The 25,511-nt window shown below is 64.7% G+C and overlaps 1 protein-coding gene across 1 annotated transcript in view; it reads left to right on the forward strand.

Moving 5' to 3' along the window:
- Positions 1-5,030: 5,030 nt before the first annotated feature.
- Positions 5,031-25,511, forward strand: part of LOC141478137 (eukaryotic translation initiation factor 3 subunit C-like) — a 33,024-nt gene continuing 12,543 nt past the window's right edge. Inside the window, exons 1-14 of the mRNA XM_074167271.1 lie at positions 5,031-5,072; positions 6,570-6,726; positions 6,828-6,893; positions 9,504-9,693; positions 13,183-13,308; positions 14,636-14,687; positions 16,985-17,082; positions 17,177-17,307; positions 17,391-17,532; positions 17,622-17,725; positions 19,533-19,674; positions 22,490-22,615; positions 24,444-24,537; positions 24,634-25,040. Of these exons, the coding sequence (XP_074023372.1) occupies positions 6,629-6,726; positions 6,828-6,893; positions 9,504-9,693; positions 13,183-13,308; positions 14,636-14,687; positions 16,985-17,082; positions 17,177-17,307; positions 17,391-17,532; positions 17,622-17,725; positions 19,533-19,674; positions 22,490-22,615; positions 24,444-24,537; positions 24,634-25,040 (1,776 nt within the window). The 5' untranslated portion in view covers positions 5,031-5,072; positions 6,570-6,628. The remainder of the gene's footprint in view (positions 5,073-6,569; positions 6,727-6,827; positions 6,894-9,503; positions 9,694-13,182; positions 13,309-14,635; positions 14,688-16,984; positions 17,083-17,176; positions 17,308-17,390; positions 17,533-17,621; positions 17,726-19,532; positions 19,675-22,489; positions 22,616-24,443; positions 24,538-24,633; positions 25,041-25,511) is intronic.

The raw sequence follows: 25,511 nt of genomic DNA on the forward strand, positions 1-25,511 counted from the left end.
GGGGGGAATGGGGGGAGGGGTGGGGGAGGGGCCATGGGGGTGGGGGAGGGGCGAAGGGTGGGAAGGGGGTGGGGGAGGGGAAATGGGGGGAGGGGAGGGGGAGGAGTGGGGGAGGGGGGAGGGGCGAAATGCGTGGGGGAGGGGCGAAATGGGTGGGGGAGGGGCAAAGGGGGGAGGGGCGAAATGGGGGGGAGGGGCGGAGGGGGGAGGGGCGAAATGGGGGGGAGGGGAAATGGGGGGAGGGGAGGGGGAGGGGTGGGAAGGGGGTGGGGGAGGGGCGATGGGGTGGGGGAGGGGAAATGGGGGTGGGGGAGGGGGGGGAAATGGGGGGGGGAGGGGCGAAGGGGGGAGGGGCCAGGGGGAGGGGGGAGGGGAAATTGGGGAAGGGGGGAGGGGTGGGAAAGGGGTGGGGGAGGGGCGATGGGAGAGGGGGCAGGGGGGAGGGGCCGTGGGGTGTGGGGGAGGGGCGAAGGGGGAGGGGCCATGGCAGTGGGGGAGGGGCTGTAGGTGGGGGAGGGGCAAAGGGAGGGAGGGGCAAAATGGGTGGGGGAGGGGCCATGTGGGGCGGGCTGTGGGGCGGAGGGGGCTGTGGGGTGGGATGGGAGGGTGCCTACGGGGTTTCTATGGGTCTGCCCCCCAAGTGTGGGTCTGCCCCCTAAGTGTGGGTCGCGCAGGTGGAGGCGGGGGGCAGGGATGGGGTCTGTGGGGCTGGGTTTGGGGCGGGTTGTGGGGCAGAGGGGGCTGTGGGGCGGGGTTGTGGGGTGTCTACGGGGTTTCTATGGGTCTGCCCCCCAAGTGTGGGTCTGCCCCCTAAGTGTGGGTCACACAGCGGGTCCTGGGGGGCGGGGATGGGGTCTGTGGGGCTGGGTTTGGGGCAGGCTGTGGGGCAGAGGGGGCTGTGGGGCGGGGTTAGGGGGTGTCTATGGGGTTTCTATGGGTCTGCCCCCCAAGTGTGGGTCTGCCCCCCAAGTGTGGGGCAGGCTGTGGGGCAGGGGAGTGGGAGAGGGTAGGGGGTAGGGGTGTGTGGGGCTGGGTTTGGGACGGGTTGTGGGGCAGAGGGGGCTGTGGGGCGGGGTTGGGGGGTGTCTATGGAGTTTCTATGGGTCTGCCCCCCAAGTGTGGGTCTGCCCCCTAAGTGTGGGGCAGGCTGTGGGGCAGGGGAGTGGGAGAGGGTATGGGGTAGAGGGCTGTGGGGCTGGGTTTGGGACGGGCTGTGGGGCAGAGGGGGCTGTGGGGCGGGGTTAGGGGGTGTCTATGGGGTTTCTATGGGTCTGCCCCCCAAGTGTGGGTCTGCCCCCTAAGTGTGGGTCGCGCAGGCGGAGGCGGGGGGCGGGCCGCTGGCCATGGCGGTGACGACGGTGGCCGAGCCCCTGGGGGTGGCGCTGGCCGGGGGGGCGGCCCTGGGGGTCCACAGGCTCTTCTGTGGGGCCTGACCCACGGCGCCGCCCCACGGCCCCGACCCACGGCCCGGGAGCAGCGACCCACGGCGGGGGAGCAGGTACCGGGACCCATAGATCTGCCCCATAGCGGGGCTGGGACCCATAGATCTGTCCCACGGCGGGGTTGGGACCCACGGACCTGCCCCATAAGTGTGGGGAGAGGGGGTTTGGGGGGCTGCCCCATAGATGTGGGACCCATAGATCTGCCCCACAGCACCCTGGGACCCACAGCTCTGCCCCATAGCGGGGTTGGGGGGTTTAGGACCCAAGACTCTGCCCCATAAGTGTGGGGAGAAGGGGTTTGGGGGGCTGCCCCATAGATGTGGGACCCATAGATCTGCCCCACGGTGCTCTGGGACCCATAGATCTGCCCCACGGTGGGGTTGGGACCCACGGACCTGCCCCATAAGTGTGGGGAGAGGGGGTTTGGGGGGCTGCCCCATAGATGTGGGACCCATAGATCTGCCCCACGGCAGGGTTGGGGGGTTTAGGACCCAAGACTCTGCCCCATAAGTGTAGGGAGAGGGGGTTTGGGGGGCTGCCCCATAGATGTGGGACCCATAGATCTGCCCCACAGCACCCTGGGACCCACAGCTCTGCCCCATAGCGGGGTTGGGGGGCCTGGGACCCAAGACTCTGCCCCATAAGTGTGGGGAGAAGGGGTTTGGGGGGCTGCCCCATAGATGTGGGACCCATAGATCTGCCCCACGGTGCTCTGGGACCCATAGATCTGCCCCACGGTGGGGTTGGGACCCACGGACCTGCCCCATAAGTGTGGGGAGAGGGGGTTTGGGGGGCTGCCCCATAGATGTGGGACCCATAGATCTGCCCCACGGCAGGGTTGGGGGGTTTAGGACCCAAGACTCTGCCCCATAAGTGTGGGGAGAGGGGGCCTGGGACCCAAGACTCTGCCCCATAAGTGTGGGGAGAAGGGGTTTGGGGGGCTGCCCCATAGATGCGGGACTGGCTGTGACCCATAGATCTGCCCCACAGAGCCCTGGGACCCACAGCTCTGCCCCATAAGTGTGGGGAGAAGGGTCTTGTGGGGCTGCCCCATAGATGTGGGACCCATAGATCTGCCCCACAGCGCCCTGGGACCCACAGCTCTGCCCCATAGCGGGGTTGGGGGGCCTGGGACCCAAGACTCTGCCCCATAAGTGTGGGGAGAGGGGGTTTGGGGGGCTGCCCCATAGATGTGGGACCCATGGATCTGCCCCACGGTGCCCTGGGACCCACAGCTCTGCCCCATAGCGGGGTTGGGGGGCCTGGGACCCAAGACTCTGCCCCATAAGTGTGGGGAGAAGGGGTTTGGGGGGCTGCCCCATAGATGCGGGACTGGCTGTGACCCATAGATCTGCCCCACAGAGCCCTGGGACCCACAGCTCTGCCCCATAAGTGTGGGGAGAAGGGTCTTGTGGGGCTGCCCCATAGATGTGGGACCCATAGATCTGCCCCACAGCGCCCTGGGACCCACAGCTCTGCCCCATAGCGGGGTTGGGGGGCCTGGGACCCAAGACTCTGCCCCATAAGTGTGGGGAGAGGGGGTTTGGGGGGCTGCCCCATAGATGTGGGACCCATGGATCTGCCCCACGGTGCCCTGGGACCCACAGCTCTGCCCCATAGCGGGGTTGGGGGGCCTGGGACCCAAGACTCTGCCCCATAAGTGTGGGGAGAAGGGGTTTGGGGGGCTGCCCCATAGATGCGGGACTGGCTGTGACCCATAGATCTGCCCCACAGAGCCCTGGGACCCACAGCTCTGCCCCATAAGTGTGGGGAGAGGGGGTTTGGGGGGCTGCCCCATAGATGTGGGACCCATAGATCTGCCCCACAGCGCCCTGGGACCCACAGCTCTGCCCCATAGCGGGGTTGGGGGGCCTGGGACCCAAGACTCTGCCCCATAAGTGTGGGGAGAAGGGGTTTGGGGGGCTGCCCCATAGATGCGGGACTGGCTGTGACCCATAGATCTGCCCCACAGAGCCCTGGGACCCACAGCTCTGCCCCATAAGTGTGGGGAGAAGGGTCTTGTGGGGCTGCCCCATAGATGTGGGACCCATAGATCTGCCCCACAGCGCCCTGGGACCCACAGCTCTGCCCCACAGCGGGGTTGGGGGGCCTGGGACCCAAGACTCTGCCCCATAAGTGTAGGGAGAGGGAACTTGTGGGGCTGCCCCATAGATGTGGGGCGGAGGTGTGACCCCCATCTCTGCCCCACAGCACCGTCGGACCCGCAGCTCTGCCCCACGGCGCCGTGGGGAGATGCCTCTTGGGGGTCTGCCCCATGGATGTGGGGCAGAGCGGGACCCACAGCGAGAAGGGAGCCTCGGCCCCACGGCTCTGCCCCACGGCGACACGTGCCCTGAGACCTACGGTGGCCCTGCCCCACATCCCTGCCCCACATCCCTGCCCCACGGCGCCATGGGGCCCACAGCTCTGCCCCACATCCCTGCCCCACGGCGACACGGACGCTGGGACCCACGGCGGCCCTGCCCCACATCCCTGCCCCACGGCTCTGCCCCACATCCCCGCAATGTCTGCCCCACACCCTGCCCCACGGCGACGGGAACCCCGGGACCCACATCCCTGCCCCACGGCTCTGCCCCACGGCGACACGGACCCTGGGACCCACATCCCTGCCCCACATCCTCCCCCTCAGCTCTGCCCCACGGCACCGTGGGTCCCACAGCTCTGCCCCACACCCTGCCCCACATCCCCCCTCTCTCTGCCCCACATCCCGCCCCACATCCCCCTCTCTCTGCCCCACATCCCCCCAATCCCTGCCCTATATCGTACCCCACATCCCCCCTCAAACCCTGCCCCACATCCCTCTCTCTCTGCCCCACATCCTGCCCCACATCCCCCCAGTCCCTGCCCCACATCCCGCCCCACATCCCCCCCTCTCTGCCCCACATCCCCCTCTCTCTGCCCCACATCCCCCCAGTCCCCGCCCCACATCCCCCCCCTCTGCCCCACATCCCGCCCCACATCCCTCCAGTCCCTGCCCCACATCCTGCCCCACATCCCCCCTCAAGCCCTGCCCCACATCCCCCCAGTCCCTGCCCCACATCCCCCTCTATCTGCCCCACATCCCGCCCCACATCCCTGCCCCATATCGTGCCCCACATCCCCCTCAGTCTCTGCCCCACATCCCCCTCCTCTGCCCCACATCTCCCCCAGTCCCTGCCCCACATTCCCCCCTCTCTGCCCCACATCTCCCCTCTCTGCCCCACATCTCCCCCAGTCTCTGCCCCACATCCTCCCTGTCCCTGCCCCACATCCCGCCCCACATCCCCCCCTCTCTGCCCCACATCCCCCAGTCCCTGCCCCACATCCGCTCAGTCCCTGCCCCACATCCCCCTCAGTCTCTGCCCCACATCCTCCCCCTCTGCCCCACATCCCCCGTCAATCCCTGCCCCACATTTCCCCCCCCCCCCCCCCCCCCCCCCAATAAACCCGGGGCCGGAGCCGCCATTTTCCCGCCGGGACTCTCTTTCCCGTCGTGCGTTGCGTCGCGTCGCTCGCCGGATGACGTCACTTCCGCGCGACGCGCCTTTTCCGGCCCCACCTCGTGACGTTGCGTCACTTCCGCCGCGCCGCAGCCGCAGCCGGAGCGAGCGCCGCCGCCGCCGCGTGCGAGTGAGGGGGGGGGGGGGGGGGAATCTATGGGGCGGGATCTGTGGGGCCGGGGGGGGGATCTGTGGGGCTGGGGGGGATCTGTGGGGCGGGATCTGTGGGGCTGGGGGGGATCTGTGGGGCGGGATCTGTGGGGCTGGGGGGGGGATCTGTGGGGCCGGGGGGAATCTATGGGGCGGGATCTGTGGGGCTGGGGGGGACCTATGGGGCCGGGGGATCTGTGGGGCAGGATCTGTGGGCCTGGGGGGGATCTGTGGGGCTGGGGGGGATCTGTGGGGCTGGGGGGGATCTGTGGGCCTGGGGGGGATCTGTGGGGCGGGGGGTGCGTGTGGGGCAGCGCTATGGGGCAGAACTGATCGAGGGCAGCGAAATGTGTGGGGCAGAGCCCCACTGCGTCTCACCCCATCCCCGTCCGTGGGTCTGACCCCCAACCTCCTGCCCCACGGCCCTGCCCCACAGCTCTGCCCCATAGGCCTGCCCCACAGCTCTGCCCCACAGCCGTGCCCCATAGCTCTGCCCCACGGATCTGCCCCACAGCCCTGCCCCACAGCTCTGCCCCACGGCGCCACGTCCCGCTTCCTTACCCCATCTACGGGTTCGGTGTTCCTTCTGTGGGTCTGACCCCCAACTCTCTGCCCCACACCCTGCCCCACGGCTCTGCCCCACATCCCTGCCCCACACCCTGCCCCATAGCTTGCCCCATAGCTCTGCCCCACAGCTCTGCCCCACGGCGCCATGTCCCGCTTCCTTACCCCATCTATGGGTTCGGTGTTCCTTCTGTGGGTCTGACCCCCAACTCGCTGCCCCACACCCTGCCCCACGGCTCTGCCCCACATCCCCGCCCCACACCCTGCCCCATAGCTTGCCCCATAGCTCTGCCCCACGTCCTGCCCTACAACATCACCCTGCCGCTTCTTCTCTCCCCATCTATGGGTCTCCTGTCCCTTCTGTGGGTCTGACCCCCAACCCTCTGCCCCACAGCCCTGCCCCACGGCTCTGCCCCATAGCTCTGCCCCATAGCCTGCCCCACAGCTCTGCCCCACATCCGCGCCCCCCATCTCCGCTCCACGGCACCGCCGCGTCTCGCTTACTCACCCCATCTATGGGTCTCCTGTGCCTTCTGTGGGTCTGACCCCCAACTCTTCGCCCCACAGCCCTGCCCCACGGCTCTGCCCCATAGCTCTGCCCCATAGCCTGCCCCACAGCTCTGCCCCACATCCGCGCCCCCCATCTGTGCTCCACGGCACCGCCGCGTCTCGCTTACTCCCCCCATCTATGGGTCTCCTGTCCTTTCTGTGGGTCTGACCCTCAACCCTCTGCCCCACAGCCCTGCCCCACGGCTCTGCCCCACAGCTCTGCCCCATAGCCTGCCCCACAGCTCTGCCCCACATCCGCGCCCCCCATCTCCGCTCCACGGCACGGCCGCGTCTCGCTTACTCCCCCCATCTATGGGTCTCCTGTCCCTTCTGTGGGTCTGACCCCCAATCCTCTGCCCCACAGCCCTGCCCCACGGCTTTGCCCCATAGCTCTGCCCCACATCTCTGCCCCACGGCGCCGCCATGTCTCGTTTCTTCACCACCGGCTCCGACAGCGAGTCCGAGTCCTCGGTGTCGGGGGACGAGCTGGTCCCCAAAGCCCCGGGGGGCAACTACGGCAAGTAAGATGTGGGGCAGAACCCCCTATGGGGAGAGAGGGGGAGATGTGGGGCAGCCCCACACGTCTCTGCCCCACGGCTCTGCCCCACACTTTTCTCCCCAGGCCTCTCCTGCTGAGCGAGGATGAGGAGGACACCAAGCGCGTGGTGCGGAGCGCCAAGGATAAGAGGTTGGGGGGGGGGGGAGCCGCCGTGGGGCAGGGGTTTGGGGGACCCACAGCCCGCCCCACACCCTGCCCCATAGCGCCCCACACCCCGCCCCACATCCCGCCCCACACGCTGCCCCGCGTCTCCCTTCTCTGCCCCGCGAGCGCCCCAAATCCCACCCAACGTCACCCCAACCGCCTCCCTCGGCCGCATCTCCTGCCCCACGCCCTGCCCCATAGCGCCCCACATCTCACCCCACAGCTCCTCTGCCCCATAGCGCCGCGCGTCCTGCCCCATAGGCTCTTTCTGTGCCCCACAAGTGCCCCACGTCACACCTAATGTCACCAGAACCGTCTCCCTGAATCCCTTCTCCTGCCCCACATCGCCCCCAAAACCCCCACCCCCTGCCCCACATCCTGCCCCACACCCTGCCCCACACGCTGCCCCACATCCCGCCCCACACCCTGCCCCACCGCTGCCCCACATCTCCCTTCTGTGCCCCACAAGTGACCCCCGTCCCACCCAACGTCACCAGAACCATCTCCTTCTGCCCCATGTCCTGCCCCACATCCCCCCCAAACCCCCCCACATCTCACCCCACAGCCCCTCTGCCCCATAGCGCCCCACATCCTGCCCCATAGCGCCTTTCTCTGCCCCACAAGTGCCCCAAATCCCACCCAACGTCATCAGAATCATGTCCCTGAACCCCCATCTCTTCCCCATCTCCTGCCCCACATCCCCCCCAAACCCCTCTCCAAACCCCCCCACATCTCACCCCACAGCCCCTCTGCCCCATAGCGCCCCACATCCTGCCCCATAGCGCCTTTCTCTGCCCCACAAGTGCCCCAAATCCCACCCAACGTCACCAGAATCGTGTCCCTGAACCCCCATCTCTTCCCCATCTCCTGCCCCACATCCCCCCCAAACCCCCCCCAAACCCCCTCGTATCCCGCCCCACACCCCGCCCCACACCCTGCCCCACATCCCGCCCCACACCCTGCCCCACATCTCCCTTTTGTGCCCCACAAGTGCCCCAAATCCCACCCAACGTCATCAGAATCATGTCCCTGAACCCTCATCTCCTCCCCATCTCCTGCCCCACATCCCCCCCAAACCCCCCCCAAACCCCCTCGTATCCCGCCCCACAGCCCCTGTGCCCCATAGCGCCCCACATCCTGCCCCATAGCGCCTTTCTCTGCCCCACAAGTGCCCCAAATCCCACCCAACGTCATCAGAATCATGTCCCTGAACCCTCATCTCCTCCCCATCTCCTGCCCCACATCCCCCCCAAACCCCCCCCAAACCCCCTCGTATCCCGCCCCACAGCCCCTGTGCCCCATAGCGCCCCACATCCTGCCCCATAGCGCCTGTCTCTGCCCCACAAGCGCCCCAAATCCCACCCAATATCACCAGAATCATGTCCCTGAAGCCCCATCTCCTCCCCATCTCCTGCCCCACATCCCCCCCAAACCCCCCCCAAACCCCCTCGTATCCCGCCCCACACCCCGCCCCACACCCCGCCCCACACCCTGCCCCACATCCCGCCCCACACCCTGCCCCACATCTCCCTTTTGTGCCCCACAAGCGGCCCTCATCCCACCCAACATCACCAGAATCATGTCCCTGAACCCCTATCTCCTCCCCATCTCCTGCCCCACATCCCCCCCAAACCCCCCCCAAACCCCCTCGTATCCCGCCCCACAGCCCCTCTGCCCCATAGCGCCCCACACCCTGCCCCACATTCCTCTTCTCTGCCCCACAAGTGCCCCAAATCCCACCCAACGTCATCAGAATCATGTCCCTGAACCCCCATCTCCTCCCCATCTCCTGCCCCACATCCCCCCCAAATCCCTCCCCAACCCCCCCACATCTCACTCCACAGCCCCTCTGCCCCATAGCGCCCCACATCCTGCCCCATAGCGCCTTTCTCTGCCCCACAAGTGCCCCAAATGCCACCCAACGTCATCAGAATCATGTCCCTGAACCCCCATCTCTTCCCCATCTCCTGCCCCACATCCCCCCCAAACCCCCCCCAAACCCCCCCACATCTCACCCCACAGCCCCTCTGCCCCATAGCGCCCCATATCTTGCCCCATAGCGCCTTTCTCTGCCCCACAAGTGCCCCAAATCCCACCCAACGTCACCAGAATCGTGTCCCTGAACCCCCATCTCTTCCCCATCTCCTGCCCCACATCCCCCACAAACCCCCCCCAAACCCCCTCGTATCCCGCCCCACACCCCGCCCCACACCCTGCCCCACACCCCGCCCCACACCCTGCCCCACATCTCCCTTTTGTGCCCCATAAGTGCCCCAAATCCCACCCATCATCACCAGAATCATGTCCCTGAACCCCCATCTCCTCCCCATCTCCTGCCCCACATCCCCCCCAAACCCCCCCCAAACCCCCCCCATCTCACCCCACAGTTCTTGTGCCCCATAGCGCCCCACATCCTGCCCCATAGCGCCTTTCTCTGCCCCACAAGCGCCCCAAATCCCACCCAACATCACCAGAATCATGTCCCTGAACCCCCATCTCCTCCCCATCTCCTGCCCCACATCCCCCCCAAACCCCCCCCAAACCCCCTCGTATCCCGCCCCACACCCCGCCCCACACCTTCCCCCTGCCCCACAGATTCGAGGAGCTCACCAACCTCATCAAGACCATCCGAAACGCCATGAAGATCCGGGACGTGACGCGTTGCCTGGAGGAATTCGAGCTCCTGGGTCGGGCTTTCGGCAAAGCCAAGAGCGTGGTGGACAAGGAGGGCGTCCCCCGCTTCTACCTCCGGATCCTGGCCGACCTGGAGGACTACCTCAACGAGGTGTGGGGCGGGATGTGGGGCAGGACGTGGGGCAGGGTGTGGGGCGGGATGTGGGGCGGGATGTGGGGCAGGAAAGGGCAGGAGATGGGGAGAAGATGGGGCAGAGGGTGGTGGTTCTGGTCATATCGGGTGGGATTTGGGGCACTTGTGGGGCAGAGAAGGGGGGTGTGGGGTGGGATGTGGGGCAGGACGTGGGGCAGGATGTGGGGCAGGATGTGGGGCAGGATGTGGGGTGGGATGTGGGGCGGGAAAGGGCAGGATTTGGGGAGAAGACGGGGCAGAGGGTGGTGGTTCTGGTCATATCGGGTGGGATTTGGGGTACTTGTGGGGCAGAGAAAGGGGATGTGGGGCAGGCTGTGGGGCGGGATGTGGGGCAGGACGTGGGGCAGGATGTGGGGCGGGATGTGGGGCGGGAAAGGGCAGGAGATGGGGAGAAGATGAGGACAAGATGGGGCAGAGGGTGGTGGTTGTGGTGACGTTGGGTGGGATTTGGGGCACTTGTGGGGCAGAGAAGGGGGGTGTGGGGCGGGATGTGGGGCGGGATGTGGGGCAGGGTGTGGGGCAGGATGTGGGGCGGGATGTGGGGCGGGAAAGGGCAGGAGATGGGGAGAAGATGGGGCAGAGGGTGGTGGTTCTGGTCATATCGGGTGGGATTTGGGGCACTTGTGGGGCAGAGAAAGGGGATGTGGGGCAGGATGTGGGGCGGGATGTGGGGCAGGACGTGGGGCAGGGTGTGGGGCAGGATGTGGGGCGGGATGTGGGGCGGGAAAGGGCAGGATTTGGGGAGAAGATGGAAAGAAGACGGGGCAGAGGGTGGTGGTTGTGGTGACGTTGAGTGGGATTTGGGGCACTTGTGGGGCAAAGAAGGGGGATGTGGGGCAGGGTGTGGGGCGGGATGTGGGGCAGGGTGTGGGGCTGGATGTGGGGCAGGGTGTGGGGCGGGATGTGGGGCGGGAAAGGGCAGGAGATGGGGAGAAGATGGGGCAGAGGGTGGTGGTTTTGGTCACATCGGGTGGGATTTGGGGCACTTGTGGGGCAGAGAAGGGGGGTGTGGGGCGGGATGTGGGGCAGGACGTGGGGCAGGGTGTGGGGCGGGATGTGGGGTAGGGTGTGGGGCAGGGTGTGGGGCGGGATGTGGGGCAGGATGTGGGGCGGGATGTGGGGCAGGAAAGGGCAGGAGATGGGGAGAAGATGGGGCAGAGGGTGGTGGTTCTGGTCATATCGGGTAGGATTTGGGGCACTTGTGGGGCAGAGAAAGGGGATGTGGGGCGGGATGTGGGGTGGGATGTGGGGCGGGATGTGGGGCAGGGTGTGGGGCAGGATGTGGGGCGGGATGTGGGGCGGGAAAGGGCAGGATTTGGGGAGAAGATGGAAAGAAGACGGGGCAGAGGGTGGTGGTTGTGGTGACGTTGGGTGGGATTTGGGGCACTTGTGGGGCAGAGAAAGGGGATGTGGGGAAGGCTGTGGGGCGGGATGTGGGGCAGGACGTGGGGCAGGATGTGGGGCGGGATGTGGGGCGGGATGTGGGGCGGGAAAGGGCAGGATTTGGGGAGAAGATGGGGCAGAGGGTGGTGGTTCTGGTCATATCGGGTAGGATTTGGGGCACTTGTGGGGCAGAGAAGGGGGGTGTGGGGTGGGATGTGGGGCAGGACGTGGGGCAGGATGTGGGGCAGGGTGTGGGGCAGGGTGTGGGGCGGGATGTGGGGCAGGAAAGGGCAGGATTTGGGGAGAAGATGAGGACCAGATGGGGCAGAGGGTGGTGGTTGTGGTGACGTTGAGTGGGATTTGGGGCACTTGTGGGGCAGAGAAAGGGGATGTGGGGCAGGGTGTGGGGCGGGATGTGGGGCAGGATGTGGGGCAGGATGTGGGGCGGGATGTGGGGCGGGAAAGGGCAGGAGATGGGGAGAAGATGGGGCAGAGGGTGGTGGTTCTGGTCATATCGGGTGGGATTTGGGGCACTTGTGGGGCAGAGAAAGGGGATGTGGGGCAGGATGTGGGGCGGGATGTGGGGCAGGACGTGGGGCAGGGTGTGGGGCAGGATGTGGGGCGGAATGTGGGGCGGGAAAGGGCAGGATTTGGGGAGAAGATGAGGACAAGATGGGGCAGAGAGTGGTGGTTGTGGTGACGTTGGGTGGGATTTGGGGCACTTGTGGGGCAGAGAAGGGGGATGTGGGGCGGGATGTGGGGCAGGATGTGGGGCGGGATGTGGGGCAGGATGTGGGGCGGGATGTGGGGCGGGAAAGGGCAGGATTTGGGGAGAAGATGGAAAGAAGACGGGGCAGAGAGTGGTGGTTGTGGTGATGTTGGGTGGGATTTGGGGCACTTGTGGGGCAGAGAAAAGGGTTGTGGGGCAGGGTGTGGGGCGGGATGTGGGGCAGGACGTGGGGCAGGGTGTGGGGCGGGACGTGGGGCGGGATGTGGGGCAGGAAAGGGCAGGATTTGGGGAGAAGATGGGGCAGAGGGTGGTGGTTGTGGTGACGTTGGGTGGGATTTGGGGCACTTGTGGGGCAGAGAAGGGGGGTGTGGGGCAGGCTGTGGGGCGGGATGTGGGGCAGGACGTGGGGCAGGGTGTGGGGCAGGATGTGGGGCGGGATGTGGGGCGGGAAAGGGCAGGATTTGGGGAGAAGATGGAAAGAAGATGGGGCAGAGGGTGGTGGTTGTGGTGATGTTGGGTGGGATTTGGGGCACTTGTGGGGCAGAGAAGGGGGGTGTGGGGCGGGATGTGGGGCAGGACGTGGGGCAGGGTGTGGGGCAGGGTGTGGGGCAGGCTGTGGGGCGGGATGTGGGGCGGGAAAGGGCAGGATTTGGGGAGAAGATGAGGACAAGATGGGGCAGAGAGTGGTGGTTGTGGTGACGTTGGGTGGGATTTGGGGCACTTGTGGGGCAGAGAAGGGGGGTGTGGGGCGGGATGTGGGGCAGGGTGTGGGGCAGGGTGTGGGGCAGGATGTGGGGCGGGATGTGGGGCGGGAAAGGGTAGGAGATGGGGAGAAGATGGGGCAGAGGGTGGTGGTTCTGGTCACATCGGGTGGGATTTGGGGCACTTGTGGGGCAGAGGAAGGGGCTACGGGGTGAGATGTGGGGTGCTATGGGGCGCCTATGGGGCAGAGGAAGTGTGGGGCAGGATGTGGGGCGGGACGTGGGGCAGAGAAGGGCAGGATGTGGGGCAGGAGATGAGACTCAAGGAGGTTGTTCTGGTGACGTTGGGTGGGATTTGGGGCACTTGTGGGGCAGAGAAGGGGAATGTGGGGCGCGATGTGGGGCAGGGCGTGGGGCAGGGTGTGGGTCACTCTATGGGGCAGCCGTGGGGCAGTCTATGGGGCACAGCGGGGCGGGATGTGGGGCGCGGTGAGGTGCTTTTAGTGATGTTAGACGGGATCTGGGGCAGAGAAGGGGGCTGTGGGGCGGGGATGTGGGGCGGGGATGTGGGGCGGGGATGTGGGGCAGGCCGTGGGGCAGTCTATGGGGCAGCCATGGGTCCCTGCCCCACAGCTGTGGGAGGATAAAGAGGGGAAGAAGAAGATGAACAAGAACAACGCCAAGGCCCTCAGCACCCTCCGGCAGAAGATCCGCAAGTACAACCGCGACTTCGAGACCCACATCGCGGCCTACAGACAGGTGTGTGGGGCGGGATGTGGGGCAGGGTGTGGGGCAGGATGTGGGGCAGGGCGTGGGGCGCTATGGGGCAGGGTGTGGGGCAGAGGGAGGAAGGACGTGGGGCGGGAGATGGGGCTGAGGGAGGCGGTTCCGGTGGTGATGGGTGGGATGTGGGGCACTTGTGGGGCGGAGAAGGGGGATGTGGGGCGGGATGTGGGGCGGGGCGTGGGGCAGGGTGTGGGGCAGGGTGTGGGGCGCTATGGGGCAGGATGTGGGGCAGAGAGAGGGAGGATGTGGGGTGGGAGATGGGGTTGAGGGAGGTGGTTCCAGTGATGTTGGGTGGGATTTGGGGCACTTGTGGGGCGGAGAAGGGGGATGTGGGGTTGGGTGTGGGGCGGGATGTGGGGCAGGGTGTGGGGCAGGGTGTGGGGCAGAGTGTGGGGCGCTATGGGGCAGGGTGTGGGGCAGAGAGAGGGAGGATGTGGGGCGGGAGATGGGGCTGAGGGAGGCGGTTCTGCTGATGTTGGGTGGGATTTGGGGCACTTGTGGGGCGGAGAAGGGGGGTGTGGGGCGGGATGTGGGGCAGGGTGTGGGGCAGGGCGTGGGGCGCTATGGGGCAGGGTGTGGGGCAGAGAGAGGGAGGATGTGGGGTGGGAGATGGGGTTGAGGGAGGTGGTTCCAGTGATGTTGGGTGGGATTTGGGGCACTTGTGGGGCGGAGAAGGGGGATGTGGGGTTGGGTGTGGGGCGGGATGTGGGGCAGGGTGTGGGGCAGGGTGTGGGGCAGGGTGTGGGGCAGAGTGTGGGGCGCTATGGGGCAGGATGTGGGGCAGAGAGAGGGAGGATGTGGGGCGGGAGATGGGGCTGAGGGAGGCGGTTCTGCTGATGTTGGGTGGGATGTGGGGCACTTGTGGGGCGGAGAAGGGGGATGTGGGGCGGGATGTGGGGCAGGGTGTGGGGCAGGGTGTGGGGCGCTATGGGGCAGGGTGTGGGGCAGAGGGAGGATGTGGGGCGGGAGATGGGGCTGAGGGAGGTGGTTCTGCTGATGTTGGGTGGGATTTGGGGCACTTGTGGGGCGGAGAAGGGGGATGTGGGGCTGGGTGTGGGGCTGGGTGTGGGGCGGGATGTGGGGCAGGGTGTGGGGCTGGGTATGGGGCGCTATGGGGCAGGATGTGGGGCAGAGAAGAGCAGGATGTGGGGCAGGAGACGGAGCAGAAGGAGGGAGTTCCGTCATGGGGCAGTTGAGTCACTTGTGGGGCAGCTGTGGGGCAGGGGGGGGAACTTGTGGGGCAGGGGGGGGCACTTGTGGGGCAGCCGTGGGTCTGACCCCCCCGTCTGCCCCACGGCAGAACCCAGAGCAGTCGGACGAGGATGAGGAGAAGAAGAGCCGGGACTCGGAAGGTGAAACCTGGGGGGGGGGAATCTATGGGGCAGGGATCTATGGGGTGGGGCGCTATGGGTCAGGGCCCTGTGGGGCCGGGCTCTGTGGGGCAGGGATCTGTGGGGCAGGGATCTGTGGGGCAGGGATCTATGGGGCAGAGCTCAATGGAGCAGAGCTCTATGGTTCAGAGCTCTCTTGGGCCGGGATCTATGGGTCGGGGCGCTATGGGGCAGGGATCTATGGGGCTGGGATCTATGGGGCAGGGATCTATGGGTCAGGATGCTGTGGGTCAGGGCTCTATGGGGCAGGGATCTATGGGGCAGAGCTCAAGACAGCAGAGCTCGATGGCTGAGAGCTCTCTTGGGCCGGGATCTATGGGTCGGGGCACTATGGGGCTGGGATCTATGGGTCTGGGCTCTATGGGGCGGGGATCTATGGGGTGGGGATCTATGGGTCAGGGCGCTATGGGTCAGGACGCTATGGGTCAGGGTTCTGTGGGGCAGGGATCTATGGGGCAGAGCTCAAGACAGCAGAGCTCTATGGCTCAGAGCTCTCTTGGGCTGGGGTCTATGGGTCGGGGCGCTATGGGGCTGGGATCTATGGGGCGGGGATCTATGGGGCAGGGATCTATGGGTCGGGGCTCCATGGGGCGGGCTCCATGGGGCAGGGCTCTATGGGGCAGGGATCTGTGGGGCAGAGCTCAACGGAGCAGAGCTCGATGGCTCAGAGCTCTCTTGGGCTGGGATCTATGGGTCGGGGCGCTATGGGGCTGGGATCTATGGGGCTGGGATCTATGGGGCGGGGATCTATGGGTCGGGGATCTATGGGTCGGGGCTCTGTGGGGCAGGGTGCTATGGGGCAGGGATCTATGGGGCAGAGCTCAAGACAGCAGAGCTCTATGGCTCAGAGCTCTCTTGGGCCGGGATCTATGGGTCGGGGCGCTATGGGGCTGGGATCTATGGGGCTGGGATCTATGGGGCAGGGATCTATGGGTCGGGGATCTATGGGGCAGGGATCTATGGGGCAGGACGCTATGGGGCAGGGCTCTATGGGGCAGGGATCTATGGGGCAGAGCTCAAGACAGCAGAGCTCTATGGCTCAGAGCTCTCTTGGGCTGGGATCTATGGGTCAGGGCTCTATGGGGCTGGGATCTATGGGGCAGGGATCTATGGGGCAGGGATCTATGGGGCAGGGTGCTATGGGGCAGGGCTCTATGGGGCAGGGATCTATGGGGCAGAGCTCAAGACAGCAGAGCTCTATGGCTCAGAGCTCTCTTGGGCCGGGATCTATGGGTCGGGGCGCTATGGGGCTGGGATCTATGGGGCTGGGATCTATGGGGCGGGGATCTATGGGTCAGGGATCTATGGGTCAGGGCGCTATGGGTCAGGGCTCTGTGGGGCAGGGATCTATGGGGCAGAGCTCAAGATAGCAGAGCTCGATGGCTCAGAGCTCTCTTGGGCCGGGATCTATGGGTCGGGGCGCTATGGGGCTGGGATCTATGGGGCTGGGATCTATGGGGCGGGGATCTATGGGTCAGGACGCTATGGGTCAGGGCTCTGTGGGTCAGGGCTCTATGGGGCAGGGATCTATGGGGCAGGGCTCAATGGAGCAGAGCTCGATGGCTCAGAGCTCTCTTGGGCCGGGATGTATGGGTTGGGGCGCTATGGGGCTGGGATCTATGGGGCTGGGATCTGTGGGGCAGGGATCTATGGGGCTGGGATCTATGGGGCAGGGCGCTATGGGGCAGGGCTCTATGGGGCAGGGATCTATGGGGCAGGGATCTATGGGGCAGAGCTCAACGGAGCAGAGCTCTATGGCTCAGGGCTCTCTTGGGCCGGGATGTATGGGTCGGGGCGCTATGGGGCTGGGCTCTATGGGGCTGGGATCTATGGGGCAGGGATCTATGGGGCAGGGATCTATGGGTCAGGACGCTATGGGTTAGGGTTCTGTGGGGCAGGGATCTGTGGGGCAGAGCTCAACGCAGCAGAGCTCGATGGCTCAGAGCTCTCTTGGGCTGGGATCTATGGGTCGGGGTGCTATGGGGCTGGGCTCTATGGGGCGGGGATCTATGGGGCTGGGATCTATGGGTCGGGGATCTATGGGTCGGGGCTCCATGGGGCCGGGCTCCATGGGGCAGGGATCTATGGGGCAGGGATCTATGGGGCAGAGCTCAACGGAGCAGAGCTCTATGGCTCAGAGCTCTCTTGAGCCGGGATCTATGGGTCGGGGCGCTATGGGGCTGGGATCTATGGGGCAGGGATCTATGGGGCGGGGATCTATGGGGCAGGCCGACCCCTTTCTCTCTGCCCCACACCAGCCTCGGGCTCTTCCTCCTCGGGGGAGGACGAGGAAGACGATGACGGCGTCGCTTCCTTCCTGAAGAAAAAAGAGGAGCCGCGTTCCCGTTTCCTGAAGGTACCCGGGGGGGGGAGATGTGGGGCAGCCCCATAGAGGAAAGAAAACGGCGCTATGGGGCGGCCCCACAAGCGGGTTTTTTTCCGCCCCATAGGGAGGGGAAGAAGAGGAAGAGGAGGAATCGGAGGAGGAGGAAGATTGGGGATCTTCTGGTTCCGGCACCGACTCGGAATCGGACGAAGAAGAAGGAAAATTTACATCTTTGGCTTCCAAATTTTTAAAGAAGTGAGTTCCTGCCCCATAAGTGTGGGGCTGGGGGAGGTGTGGGGCTGCCCCACGTTTAACTTATGGGGCTGGGCCCCACGTAGGGACGAGGAAAAAAAAGGGGGAGAGAGAAAAAGGGAAGAGAAAGCCAAGAAAAAACACGATCGGAAGAGCCGGAGGTTGGAAGAGGAAGAGGAAGATGATGGAGAGTGGGAGAAGGTCAAGGGGGGCGTCCCCCTGGTGAAGGTGAGGCCGTGGGGCAGGGGAGGGGGGGAAGATGTGGGGCGCGCTATGGGGCAGAGCCCCATAAGTGATTTCGTTTTGCCTCCCCGTAGGAGAAACCCAAGATGTTCGCCAAAGGGACGGAGATCACCCACGGGGTGGTGGTGAAGAAGCTCAACGAGATCCTGCAGGCCAGGGGGAAGAAGGGGACGGATCGGTGAGGCCGTGGGGCGGGGAGCTATGGGGCAGGGATCTATGGGGCTGGGGGATCCGTGGGGCAGAGATCTGTGGGGCTGGGCTTGAGTTCGGAGGGAGAAGATCAAGTCCAACCCCCTCATCTTCCTCTCCCAACCCCATTTTAGTGCTCTCTATCCATGTGTGGGTCGGGCTGTGGGTCACGCTGTGGGGCAGGGTGTGGGGCAGGGAGCTATGGGGCTGGGGGATCCGTGGGGCAGAGATCTGTGGGGCTGGGCTTGAGTTCGGAGGGAGAAGATCAAGTCCAACCCCCTCATCTTCCTCTCCCAACCCCATATTAAGTCTCATCTATCCACGTGTGGGTCGGGCTGTGGGTCACGCTATGGGGCAGGGTGTGGGGCAGGGAGCTATGGGGCTGGGGGATCCGTGGGGCAGAGATCTGTGGGGCTGGAGTTGAGTTCGGAGGGAGAAGATCAAGTCGAACCCCATCGTGTCCCTCTCCCAACCCCAACTATGTCCACTTTATGAAGGTGTGGGTCACGCTGTGGGGCAGAGCTATGGGGCAGGGTGTGGGGCAGGGATCTATGGGGCTGGGGGATCCGTGGGGCAGAGATCTGTGGGGCTGGGCTTGAGCTTGGGGGAGAAGATCAAGTCGAACCCCATCGTGTCCCTCTCCCAACCCCATTTTAGTGCCTTCTATCCATGTGTGGGTCACGCTGTGGGGCAGGGTGTGGGGCAGGGTGTGGGGCAGGGATCTATGGGGCTGGGGGATGTGTGGGGCAGAGATCTGTGGGGCTGGGGTTGAGTTTGGAGGGAGAAGATCAAGTCCAACCCCATCGTGTTCCTCTCCCAACCCCATCTTAAGTCTCATCTATCCACGTGTGGGTCGGGCTGTGGGTCACGCTATGGGGCAGGGAGCTATGGGGCAGGGAGCTATGGGGCTGGGGGATCCGTGGGGCAGAGATCTGTGGGGCTGGGGTTGAGTTTGGAGGGAGAAGATCAAGTCCAACCCCCTCATTTTCCTCTCCCAACCCCATCTTAGTGTTCTTTATCCATGTGTGGGTCACGCTGTGGGGCAGAGCTATGGGGCAGGGTGTGGGGCAGGGAGCTATGGGGCTGGGGGATCCGTGGGGCAGAGATCTGTGGGGCTGGAGTTGAGTTCGGAGGGAGAAGATCAAGTCCAACCCCATCGTGTCCCTCTTCCAACCCTATCTTAGTCCCTTCTATCAATGTGTGGGGCAGGCTGTGGGTCACGCTATGGGGCAGGGTGTGGGGCAGGGATCTATGGGGCTGGGGGATCCGTGGGGCAGAGATCTGTGGGGCTGGGCTTGAGTTCGGAGGGAGAAGATCAAGTCCAACCACGTCGTGTTCCTCTCCCAACCCCATTTTAGTGCCCTCTATCCATGTGTGGGGCAGGCTGTGGGTCACGCTATGGGGCAGGGTGTGGGGCGGGGATCTATGGGGCTGGGGGATCCGTGGGGCAGAGATCTGTGGGGCTGGAGTTGAGTTTGGAGGGAGAAGATCAAGTCCAACCGTGTCATGTCCCTCTCCCAACCCCATCTTAGTCCCTTCTATCCATGTGTGGGTCACGCTGTGGGGCAGGGTGTGGGGCAGGGATCTATGGGGCTGGGGGATGTGTGGGGCAGAGATCTATGGGGCAGACACATCTATGGGGCAGCTTAGAGACGAAACCCAAGCCCTACCCCCTCCATCACCCCTCAGCTTACAGATCCCTCCAGCCCCGTAGACCCTCTCCAGCCCCACGGCTCTGCCCCACGGCTCTGCCCCACACCCTGCCCCACACCCTGACCCACGGCTCTGCCCCACAGCGCGGCCCAGATCGAGCTGCTGCAGCTGCTGGTGGCCATCGCCAACGAGAACGGGCTGGGGGTGGCCCTGGAGGTGAAGATCAAGTTCAACATCATCGCCTCCCTCTACGACTACAACCCCAACCTGGCCACCTACATGAAGGTGTGGGGCTGGGGGATCTATGGGGCAGGGTGTGGGGCAGGATGTGGGGCAGGGATGTGTGGGGCTGGAGGGATCTGTGGGGCTGGGGTTGGGTTTGGAGGGAGAAGATGGACCCGACCCCATCGTGTCCCTCTTGAATTCAAAGCCCATCTTTGGTCCCGTGTGCAAATGTGTGGGGCAGGATGTGGGGCAGAGAGAGATGTGGGGCTGGGGGATCTATGGGGCAGGGTGTGGGGCAGGCCGTGGGGCAGGGATGTGTGGGGCTGGAGGGATCTATGGGGCTGGGGTTGGGTTTGGGGGAGAAGATGGACCCGACCCCGTCGTGTCCCTCTTGAATTCAAAGGTCATCTTGGCCTCCTGTGTGAAGGTGTGGGGTGGGATCTATGGGGCAGAGGGAGATGTGGGGCTGGGGGATCTATGGGGCAGGCCGTGGGGCAGGGATGTGTGGGGCTGGAGGGATCTATGGGGCTGGGGTTGGGTGTGGGGGAGAAGATGGACCCGATCCCATCGCGTCCCTCTTGAGCCCATCTTTGGTCCCGTGTACAAATGTGTGGGGCAGGATGTGGGGCTGGGGGATCTATGGGGCAGGGTGTGGGGCAGGATGTGGGGCAGGGATGTGTGGGGCTGGAGGGATCTGTGGGGCTGGGGTTGGACTTGGGGGAGAAGATGGACCCGACCCCGTCGTGTCCCTCTTGAATTCAAAGCCCATCTTTGGTCCCGTGTACGAATGTGTGGGGCAGGATGTGGGGCAGAGAGAGATGTGGGGCTGGGGGATCTATGGGGCAGGGATGTGTGGGGCTGGAGGGATCTATGGGGCTGGGGTTGGGTTTGGGGGAGAAGATGGACCCGACCCCATCGTGTCCCTCTTGAATTCAAAGGTCATCTTGGCCTCCTGTGTGAAGGTGTGGGGTGGGATCTATGGGGCAGAGGGAGATGTGGGGCTGGGGGATCTATGGGGCAGGCCGTGGGGCAGGGATGTGTGGGGCTGGAGGGATCTATGGGGCTGGGGTTGGGTTTGGAGGGAGAAGACCAAGCCCAACCCCATCGCGTCCCTCTCCCAACCCCATCTTAAGTCTCCTCTATCCACGTGTGTGTCGCGCCGTGGGTCGCGCTATGGGGCAGGGTGTGGGGCAGGGATCTATGGGGCTGGGGGATGTGTGGGGCAGGGATCTATGGGGCTGGGGGATCCGTGGGGCAGGGATCTATGGGGCTGGGGTTGGGTTTGGAGGGAGAAGACCAAGCCCAACCCCATCGTGTCCCTCTCCCAACCCCACCTTAAGTCCCTTCTATCCACGTGTGGGTCGCGCTGTGGGTCCCGCTATGGGGCAGGGCTGTGGGGCAGGGTGTGGGGCAGGGATCTATGGGGCGGGGGGATGTGTGGGGCAGAGATCTATGGGGCTGGGGGGCAGTTTAGAGGTGAAGACCAAGCCCAACCCCATCGTGTGCCTCTCCCAACCCCATCTTAAGTCCCTTCTCTCAATGTGTGGGGCAGGCTGTGGGTCGCGCTATGGGGCAGGGATGTGTGGGGCAGGGATCTATGGGGCTGGGGGATGTGTGGGGCAGAGATCTATGGGGCTGGGGGGCAGTTTAGAGGTGAAAACCAAGCCCAACCCCATTGTGTGCCTCTCCCAACCCCATCTTAAGTCTCTTCTATCCACGTGTGGGTCGCGCCGTGGGTCGCGCTATGGGGCAGGGATGTGTGGGGCAGGGATCTATGGGGCGGGGGGATGTGTGGGGCAGAGATCTATGGGGCTGGGGGGCAGTTTAGAGGTGAAGACCAAGCCCAACCCCATTGTGTCCCTCTCCCAACCCCATTTTAAGTCCCTTCTATCAATGTGTGGGTCGCGCCGTGGGTCACGCTATGGGGCAGGGCTGTGGGGCAGGGTGTGGGGCAGGGATCTATGGGGCTGGGGTTGGGTTTGGAGGGAGAAGACCAAGCCCAACCCCATCGTGTCCCTCTCCCAACCCCATTTTAAGTCCCTTCTATCAATGTGTGGGGCAGGCTGTGGGTCGTGCTATGGGGCAGGCTGTGGGGCAGGGTGTGGGGCAGGGATCTATGGGGCTGGGGGACGTGTGGGGCAGGGATCTATGGGGCTGGGGTTGGGTTTGGAGGGAGAAGACCAAGCCCAACCCCATCGTGTCCCTCTCCCAACCCCATCTTAAGTCTCCTCTATCCACGTGTGGGTCGCGCTGTGGGTCGCGCTATGGGGCAGGGATGTGTGGGGCAGGGATCTATGGGGCGGGGGGATGTGTGGGGCAGAGATCTATGGGGCTGGGGGGCAGTTTAGAGGTGAAGACCAAGCCCAACCCCATCGTGTCCCTCTCCCAACCCCATCTTAAGTCTCTTCTATCCACGTGTGGGTCGCGCCGTGGGTCCCGCTATGGGGCAGGGCTGTGGGGCAGGGTGTGGGGCAGGGATCTATGGGGCTGGGGGATGTGTGGGGCAGGGATCTATGGGGCTGGGGTTGGGTTTGGAGGGAGAAGACCAAGCCCAACCCCATCGTGTCCCTCTCCCAACCCCATTTTAAGTCCCTTCTCTCAATGTGTGGGGCAGGCTGTGGGTCGCGCTATGGGGCAGGGCTGTGGGGCAGGGTGTGGGGCAGGGATCTATGGGGCTGGGGGATGTGTGGGGCAGAGATCTATGGGGCTGGGGTTGGGTTTGGAGGGAGAAGACCAAGCCCAACCCCATCGTGTCCCTCTCCCAACCCCATCTTAAGTCTCTTCTATCCACGTGTGGGTCGCGCCGTGGGTCGCGCTATGGGGCAGGGATGTGTGGGGCAGGGATCTATGGGGCTGAGGGTGTCGTGCCCCCCAGCCCGAGATGTGGCAGAAGTGCTTGGGCTGCATCGAGGAGCTGCTGGACGTTCTCTTCGCCCACCCCGAGATCTTCATCGGGGAGAACATCCTGGAGGAGTCGGAGAACCTCAGCAACCCCGAGCAGGTGGGGGGAGATGTGGGGCAGAGGTGTGGGGCAGAGGTGTGGGGCGGGGATGTGGGGCGGGGATGTGGGGCAGGGCCAGGGGTTGGGGCTGGGGGGGTAGTTATGGGGCTGGAGGGGGGAGTTATGGGGCTGGAGGGGCGACTTATGGGGTTGGAGAGGACTTATGGGGCTGGAGGGGGGACTTATGGGGCTGGAAGGGGGAGTTATGGGGCTGGAAGAGAGACTTATGGGGCTGGAGGGGGTAGTTATGGGGCTGGAGAGGACTTATGGGGCTGGAGGGGGGAGTTATGGGGCTGGAAGGGGGAGTTATGGGGCTGGAGGGAGGACTTATGGGGCTGGAAGGGGGAGTTATGGGGCTGGAGAGCGTAGTTATGGGGCTGGAGGAGGGAGTTATGGGGCTGGAGGAGGGAGTTATGGGGCTGGAGGGAGTGGTTGTGGGGCTGGAGGGGGGACTTATGGGGCTGGAGAGCGTAGTTATGGGGCTGGAGGGGGGAGTTATGGGGCTGGAGAGGACTTATGGGGCTGGAGGGGGGAGTTATGGGGCGGGAGGGGAGTTATGGGGCTGGAGGGGGTGGTTGTGGGGCTGGAGGGGGGAGATGTGGGGCAGGGATGTGGGGCAGGGCCGGGGGTTGGGGCTGGGGGGGTAGTTATGGGGCTGGAAGAGGCAGTTATGGGGCTGGAGGGAGTGGTTGTGGGGCTGGAGGGGGGACTTATGGGGCTGGAGAGCGTAGTTATGGGGCTGGAGAGGACTTATGGGGCTGGAGGGGAGTTATGGGGCTGGAGGGGGGAGTTATGGGGCTGGAGAGGACTTATGGGGCTGGAGGGGGTGGTTGTGGGGCTGGAGGGGGTGGTTGTGGGGCTGGAAGAGGGACTTATGGGTCTGGAGGGGGTAGTTATGGGGCTGGAGAGCATAGTTATGGGGCTGGAGGGGGGAGTTATGGGGCTGGAGAGCGTAGTTATGGGGCTGGAGAGGACTTATGGGGCTGGAGGGGGTGGAGCCGTTTCAAGTCTCTTAGAGCTCTTTGGAACCAGTTGTGGGGCTGGAGACCCACCGGTGGAGCCGGAGGACCTCTTGTAGGAGATCTACGGGTCCCGCCCCACACTTGTGGGTCCTGCCCCACACTTGTGGGTCCCGCCCCCCAACTTATGGGTCAGGTGTGGGTCTGGAAGAGCCGTTTCAAGGCTCTTAGAGCTCTTTGGAACCAGTTGTGGGGCTGGAGACCCACCGGTGGAGCTGCAGAACCTCTCGTAGGGGATTTATGGGTCCCGCCCCACACTTGTGGGTCCCGCCCCCCAACTTATGGGTCAGATGTGGGTCAGGAGTGGATCTGGGAGACTGGTTTGGAGGCTCCTAGAGCTCTTTGGAGCCAGTTGTGGGGCTGGAGACCCACCGGTGGAGCCGGAGAACCTCTTGTAGGAGATCTATGGGTCCCGCCCCACACTTGGGGGTCCTGCCCCCCAACTTATGGGTCAGATGTGGGTCTGGAAGAGCTGTTTGGAGGGAATTATGGCTCTTTGGAACCAGTTGTGGGGCCGGAGACCCACCGGTGGAGCCGGAGGACCTCTTGTAGGAGATCTATGGGTTCCGCCCCACACTTGTGGGTCCCGCCCCACAACTTATGGGTCAGGTGTGGGTCTGGAGCGGGCAGTTATGGGTCTGGAGGACCGGTTTGGAGGCTCCTAGAGCTCTTTGGAACCAGTTGTGGGGCTGGAGACCCACCGGTGGAGCCGCAGAACCTCTCGTAGGGGATTTACGGGTTCCGCCCCACACTTGTGGGTCCAGCCCCCCAACTTATGGGTCCTTATTTTCCTCCCCCCCCCCCCCCAGCCCTACCGCGTGCGGGGCTGCATCCTGACGCTGGTGGAGCGCATGGACGAAGAATTCACCAAGATCATGCAAAACACCGACCCCCATTCCCAAGGTGAACGTCCCACCCCACCGGGGATGGAAACCTACTTATGGGGCAGGAGGAGAGAGATCTATTTCTCAGCCCCACATTTTTTTTCCTGCCCCATAGAATACGTGGAGCACCTGAAGGACGAGGGTCGGGTTTGTTCCATCATCGGTCGCCTCCAGAAATATCTACAGGAGAAGGGGACGACGGAGGAGCTTTGTCGCGTCTTTCTCCGCCGCGTCCTTCACACCTACTACAAATTCGACTACGGGGCTCGACGCCGTGGGGCCGGAGACCCCCAAGTGTGGGGTGAAGGTGACGATGAAGATGAAGAAGAAGACTCGGCCGCTCTGATGGAACGTCTCTGTAAATTTATTTACGCCAAAGATCGAACCGATCGCATCCGAACCTGCGCCATCCTCTGTCACATCTACCACCACGCTCTCCACAGCCGCTGGTACGCCGCCCGGGACCTCATGCTCATGTCCCACCTTCAGGACAACATCCAACACGCCGATCCGCCCGTCCAGGTCAGGCCCCATAGATGGCGCCGTGAGGTTTTGGGGCGGAAATGGCCCCATAAGTGGTTCTTGACCCGCTATGGGGCGGGGAGAACCCATAACGCCACCAAAAGGCTCCGTAGGGGTGGGCGCTGAGTCCCTGAGGAGCATCTCAGTAGGGTTCCTCAAGGGTTCCTTAAGGGTTCCATCAGATTTCTGCCCCATAAGTGGCTCCCGACCCGCTATGGGGCGGGTAGAAGGCACTATGGGGCGGGGAGAACCCATAACACCACCAAACTCCTCCGTAGGGTGGGTAGAAGGGAGGTTGTGGGCATCTCAGTAGGGTTCCTCAAGGGTTCCTCAAGGGTTCATCAAGGATTCCATCAGATTTCTGCCCCATAAGTGGCTCCCGACCCGCTATGGGGTGGGTGGGGGGTGCTATGGGGCGGGGAGAACCCATAACACCACCAAAAGGCTCCGTAGGGGTGGGCGCTGAGTCCC

The sequence above is a fragment of the Numenius arquata genome, unplaced genomic scaffold (assembly GCF_964106895.1).
Source record: "Numenius arquata unplaced genomic scaffold, bNumArq3.hap1.1 HAP1_SCAFFOLD_485, whole genome shotgun sequence".
Classification (NCBI taxonomy): Eukaryota; Metazoa; Chordata; class Aves; order Charadriiformes; family Scolopacidae; genus Numenius; species Numenius arquata.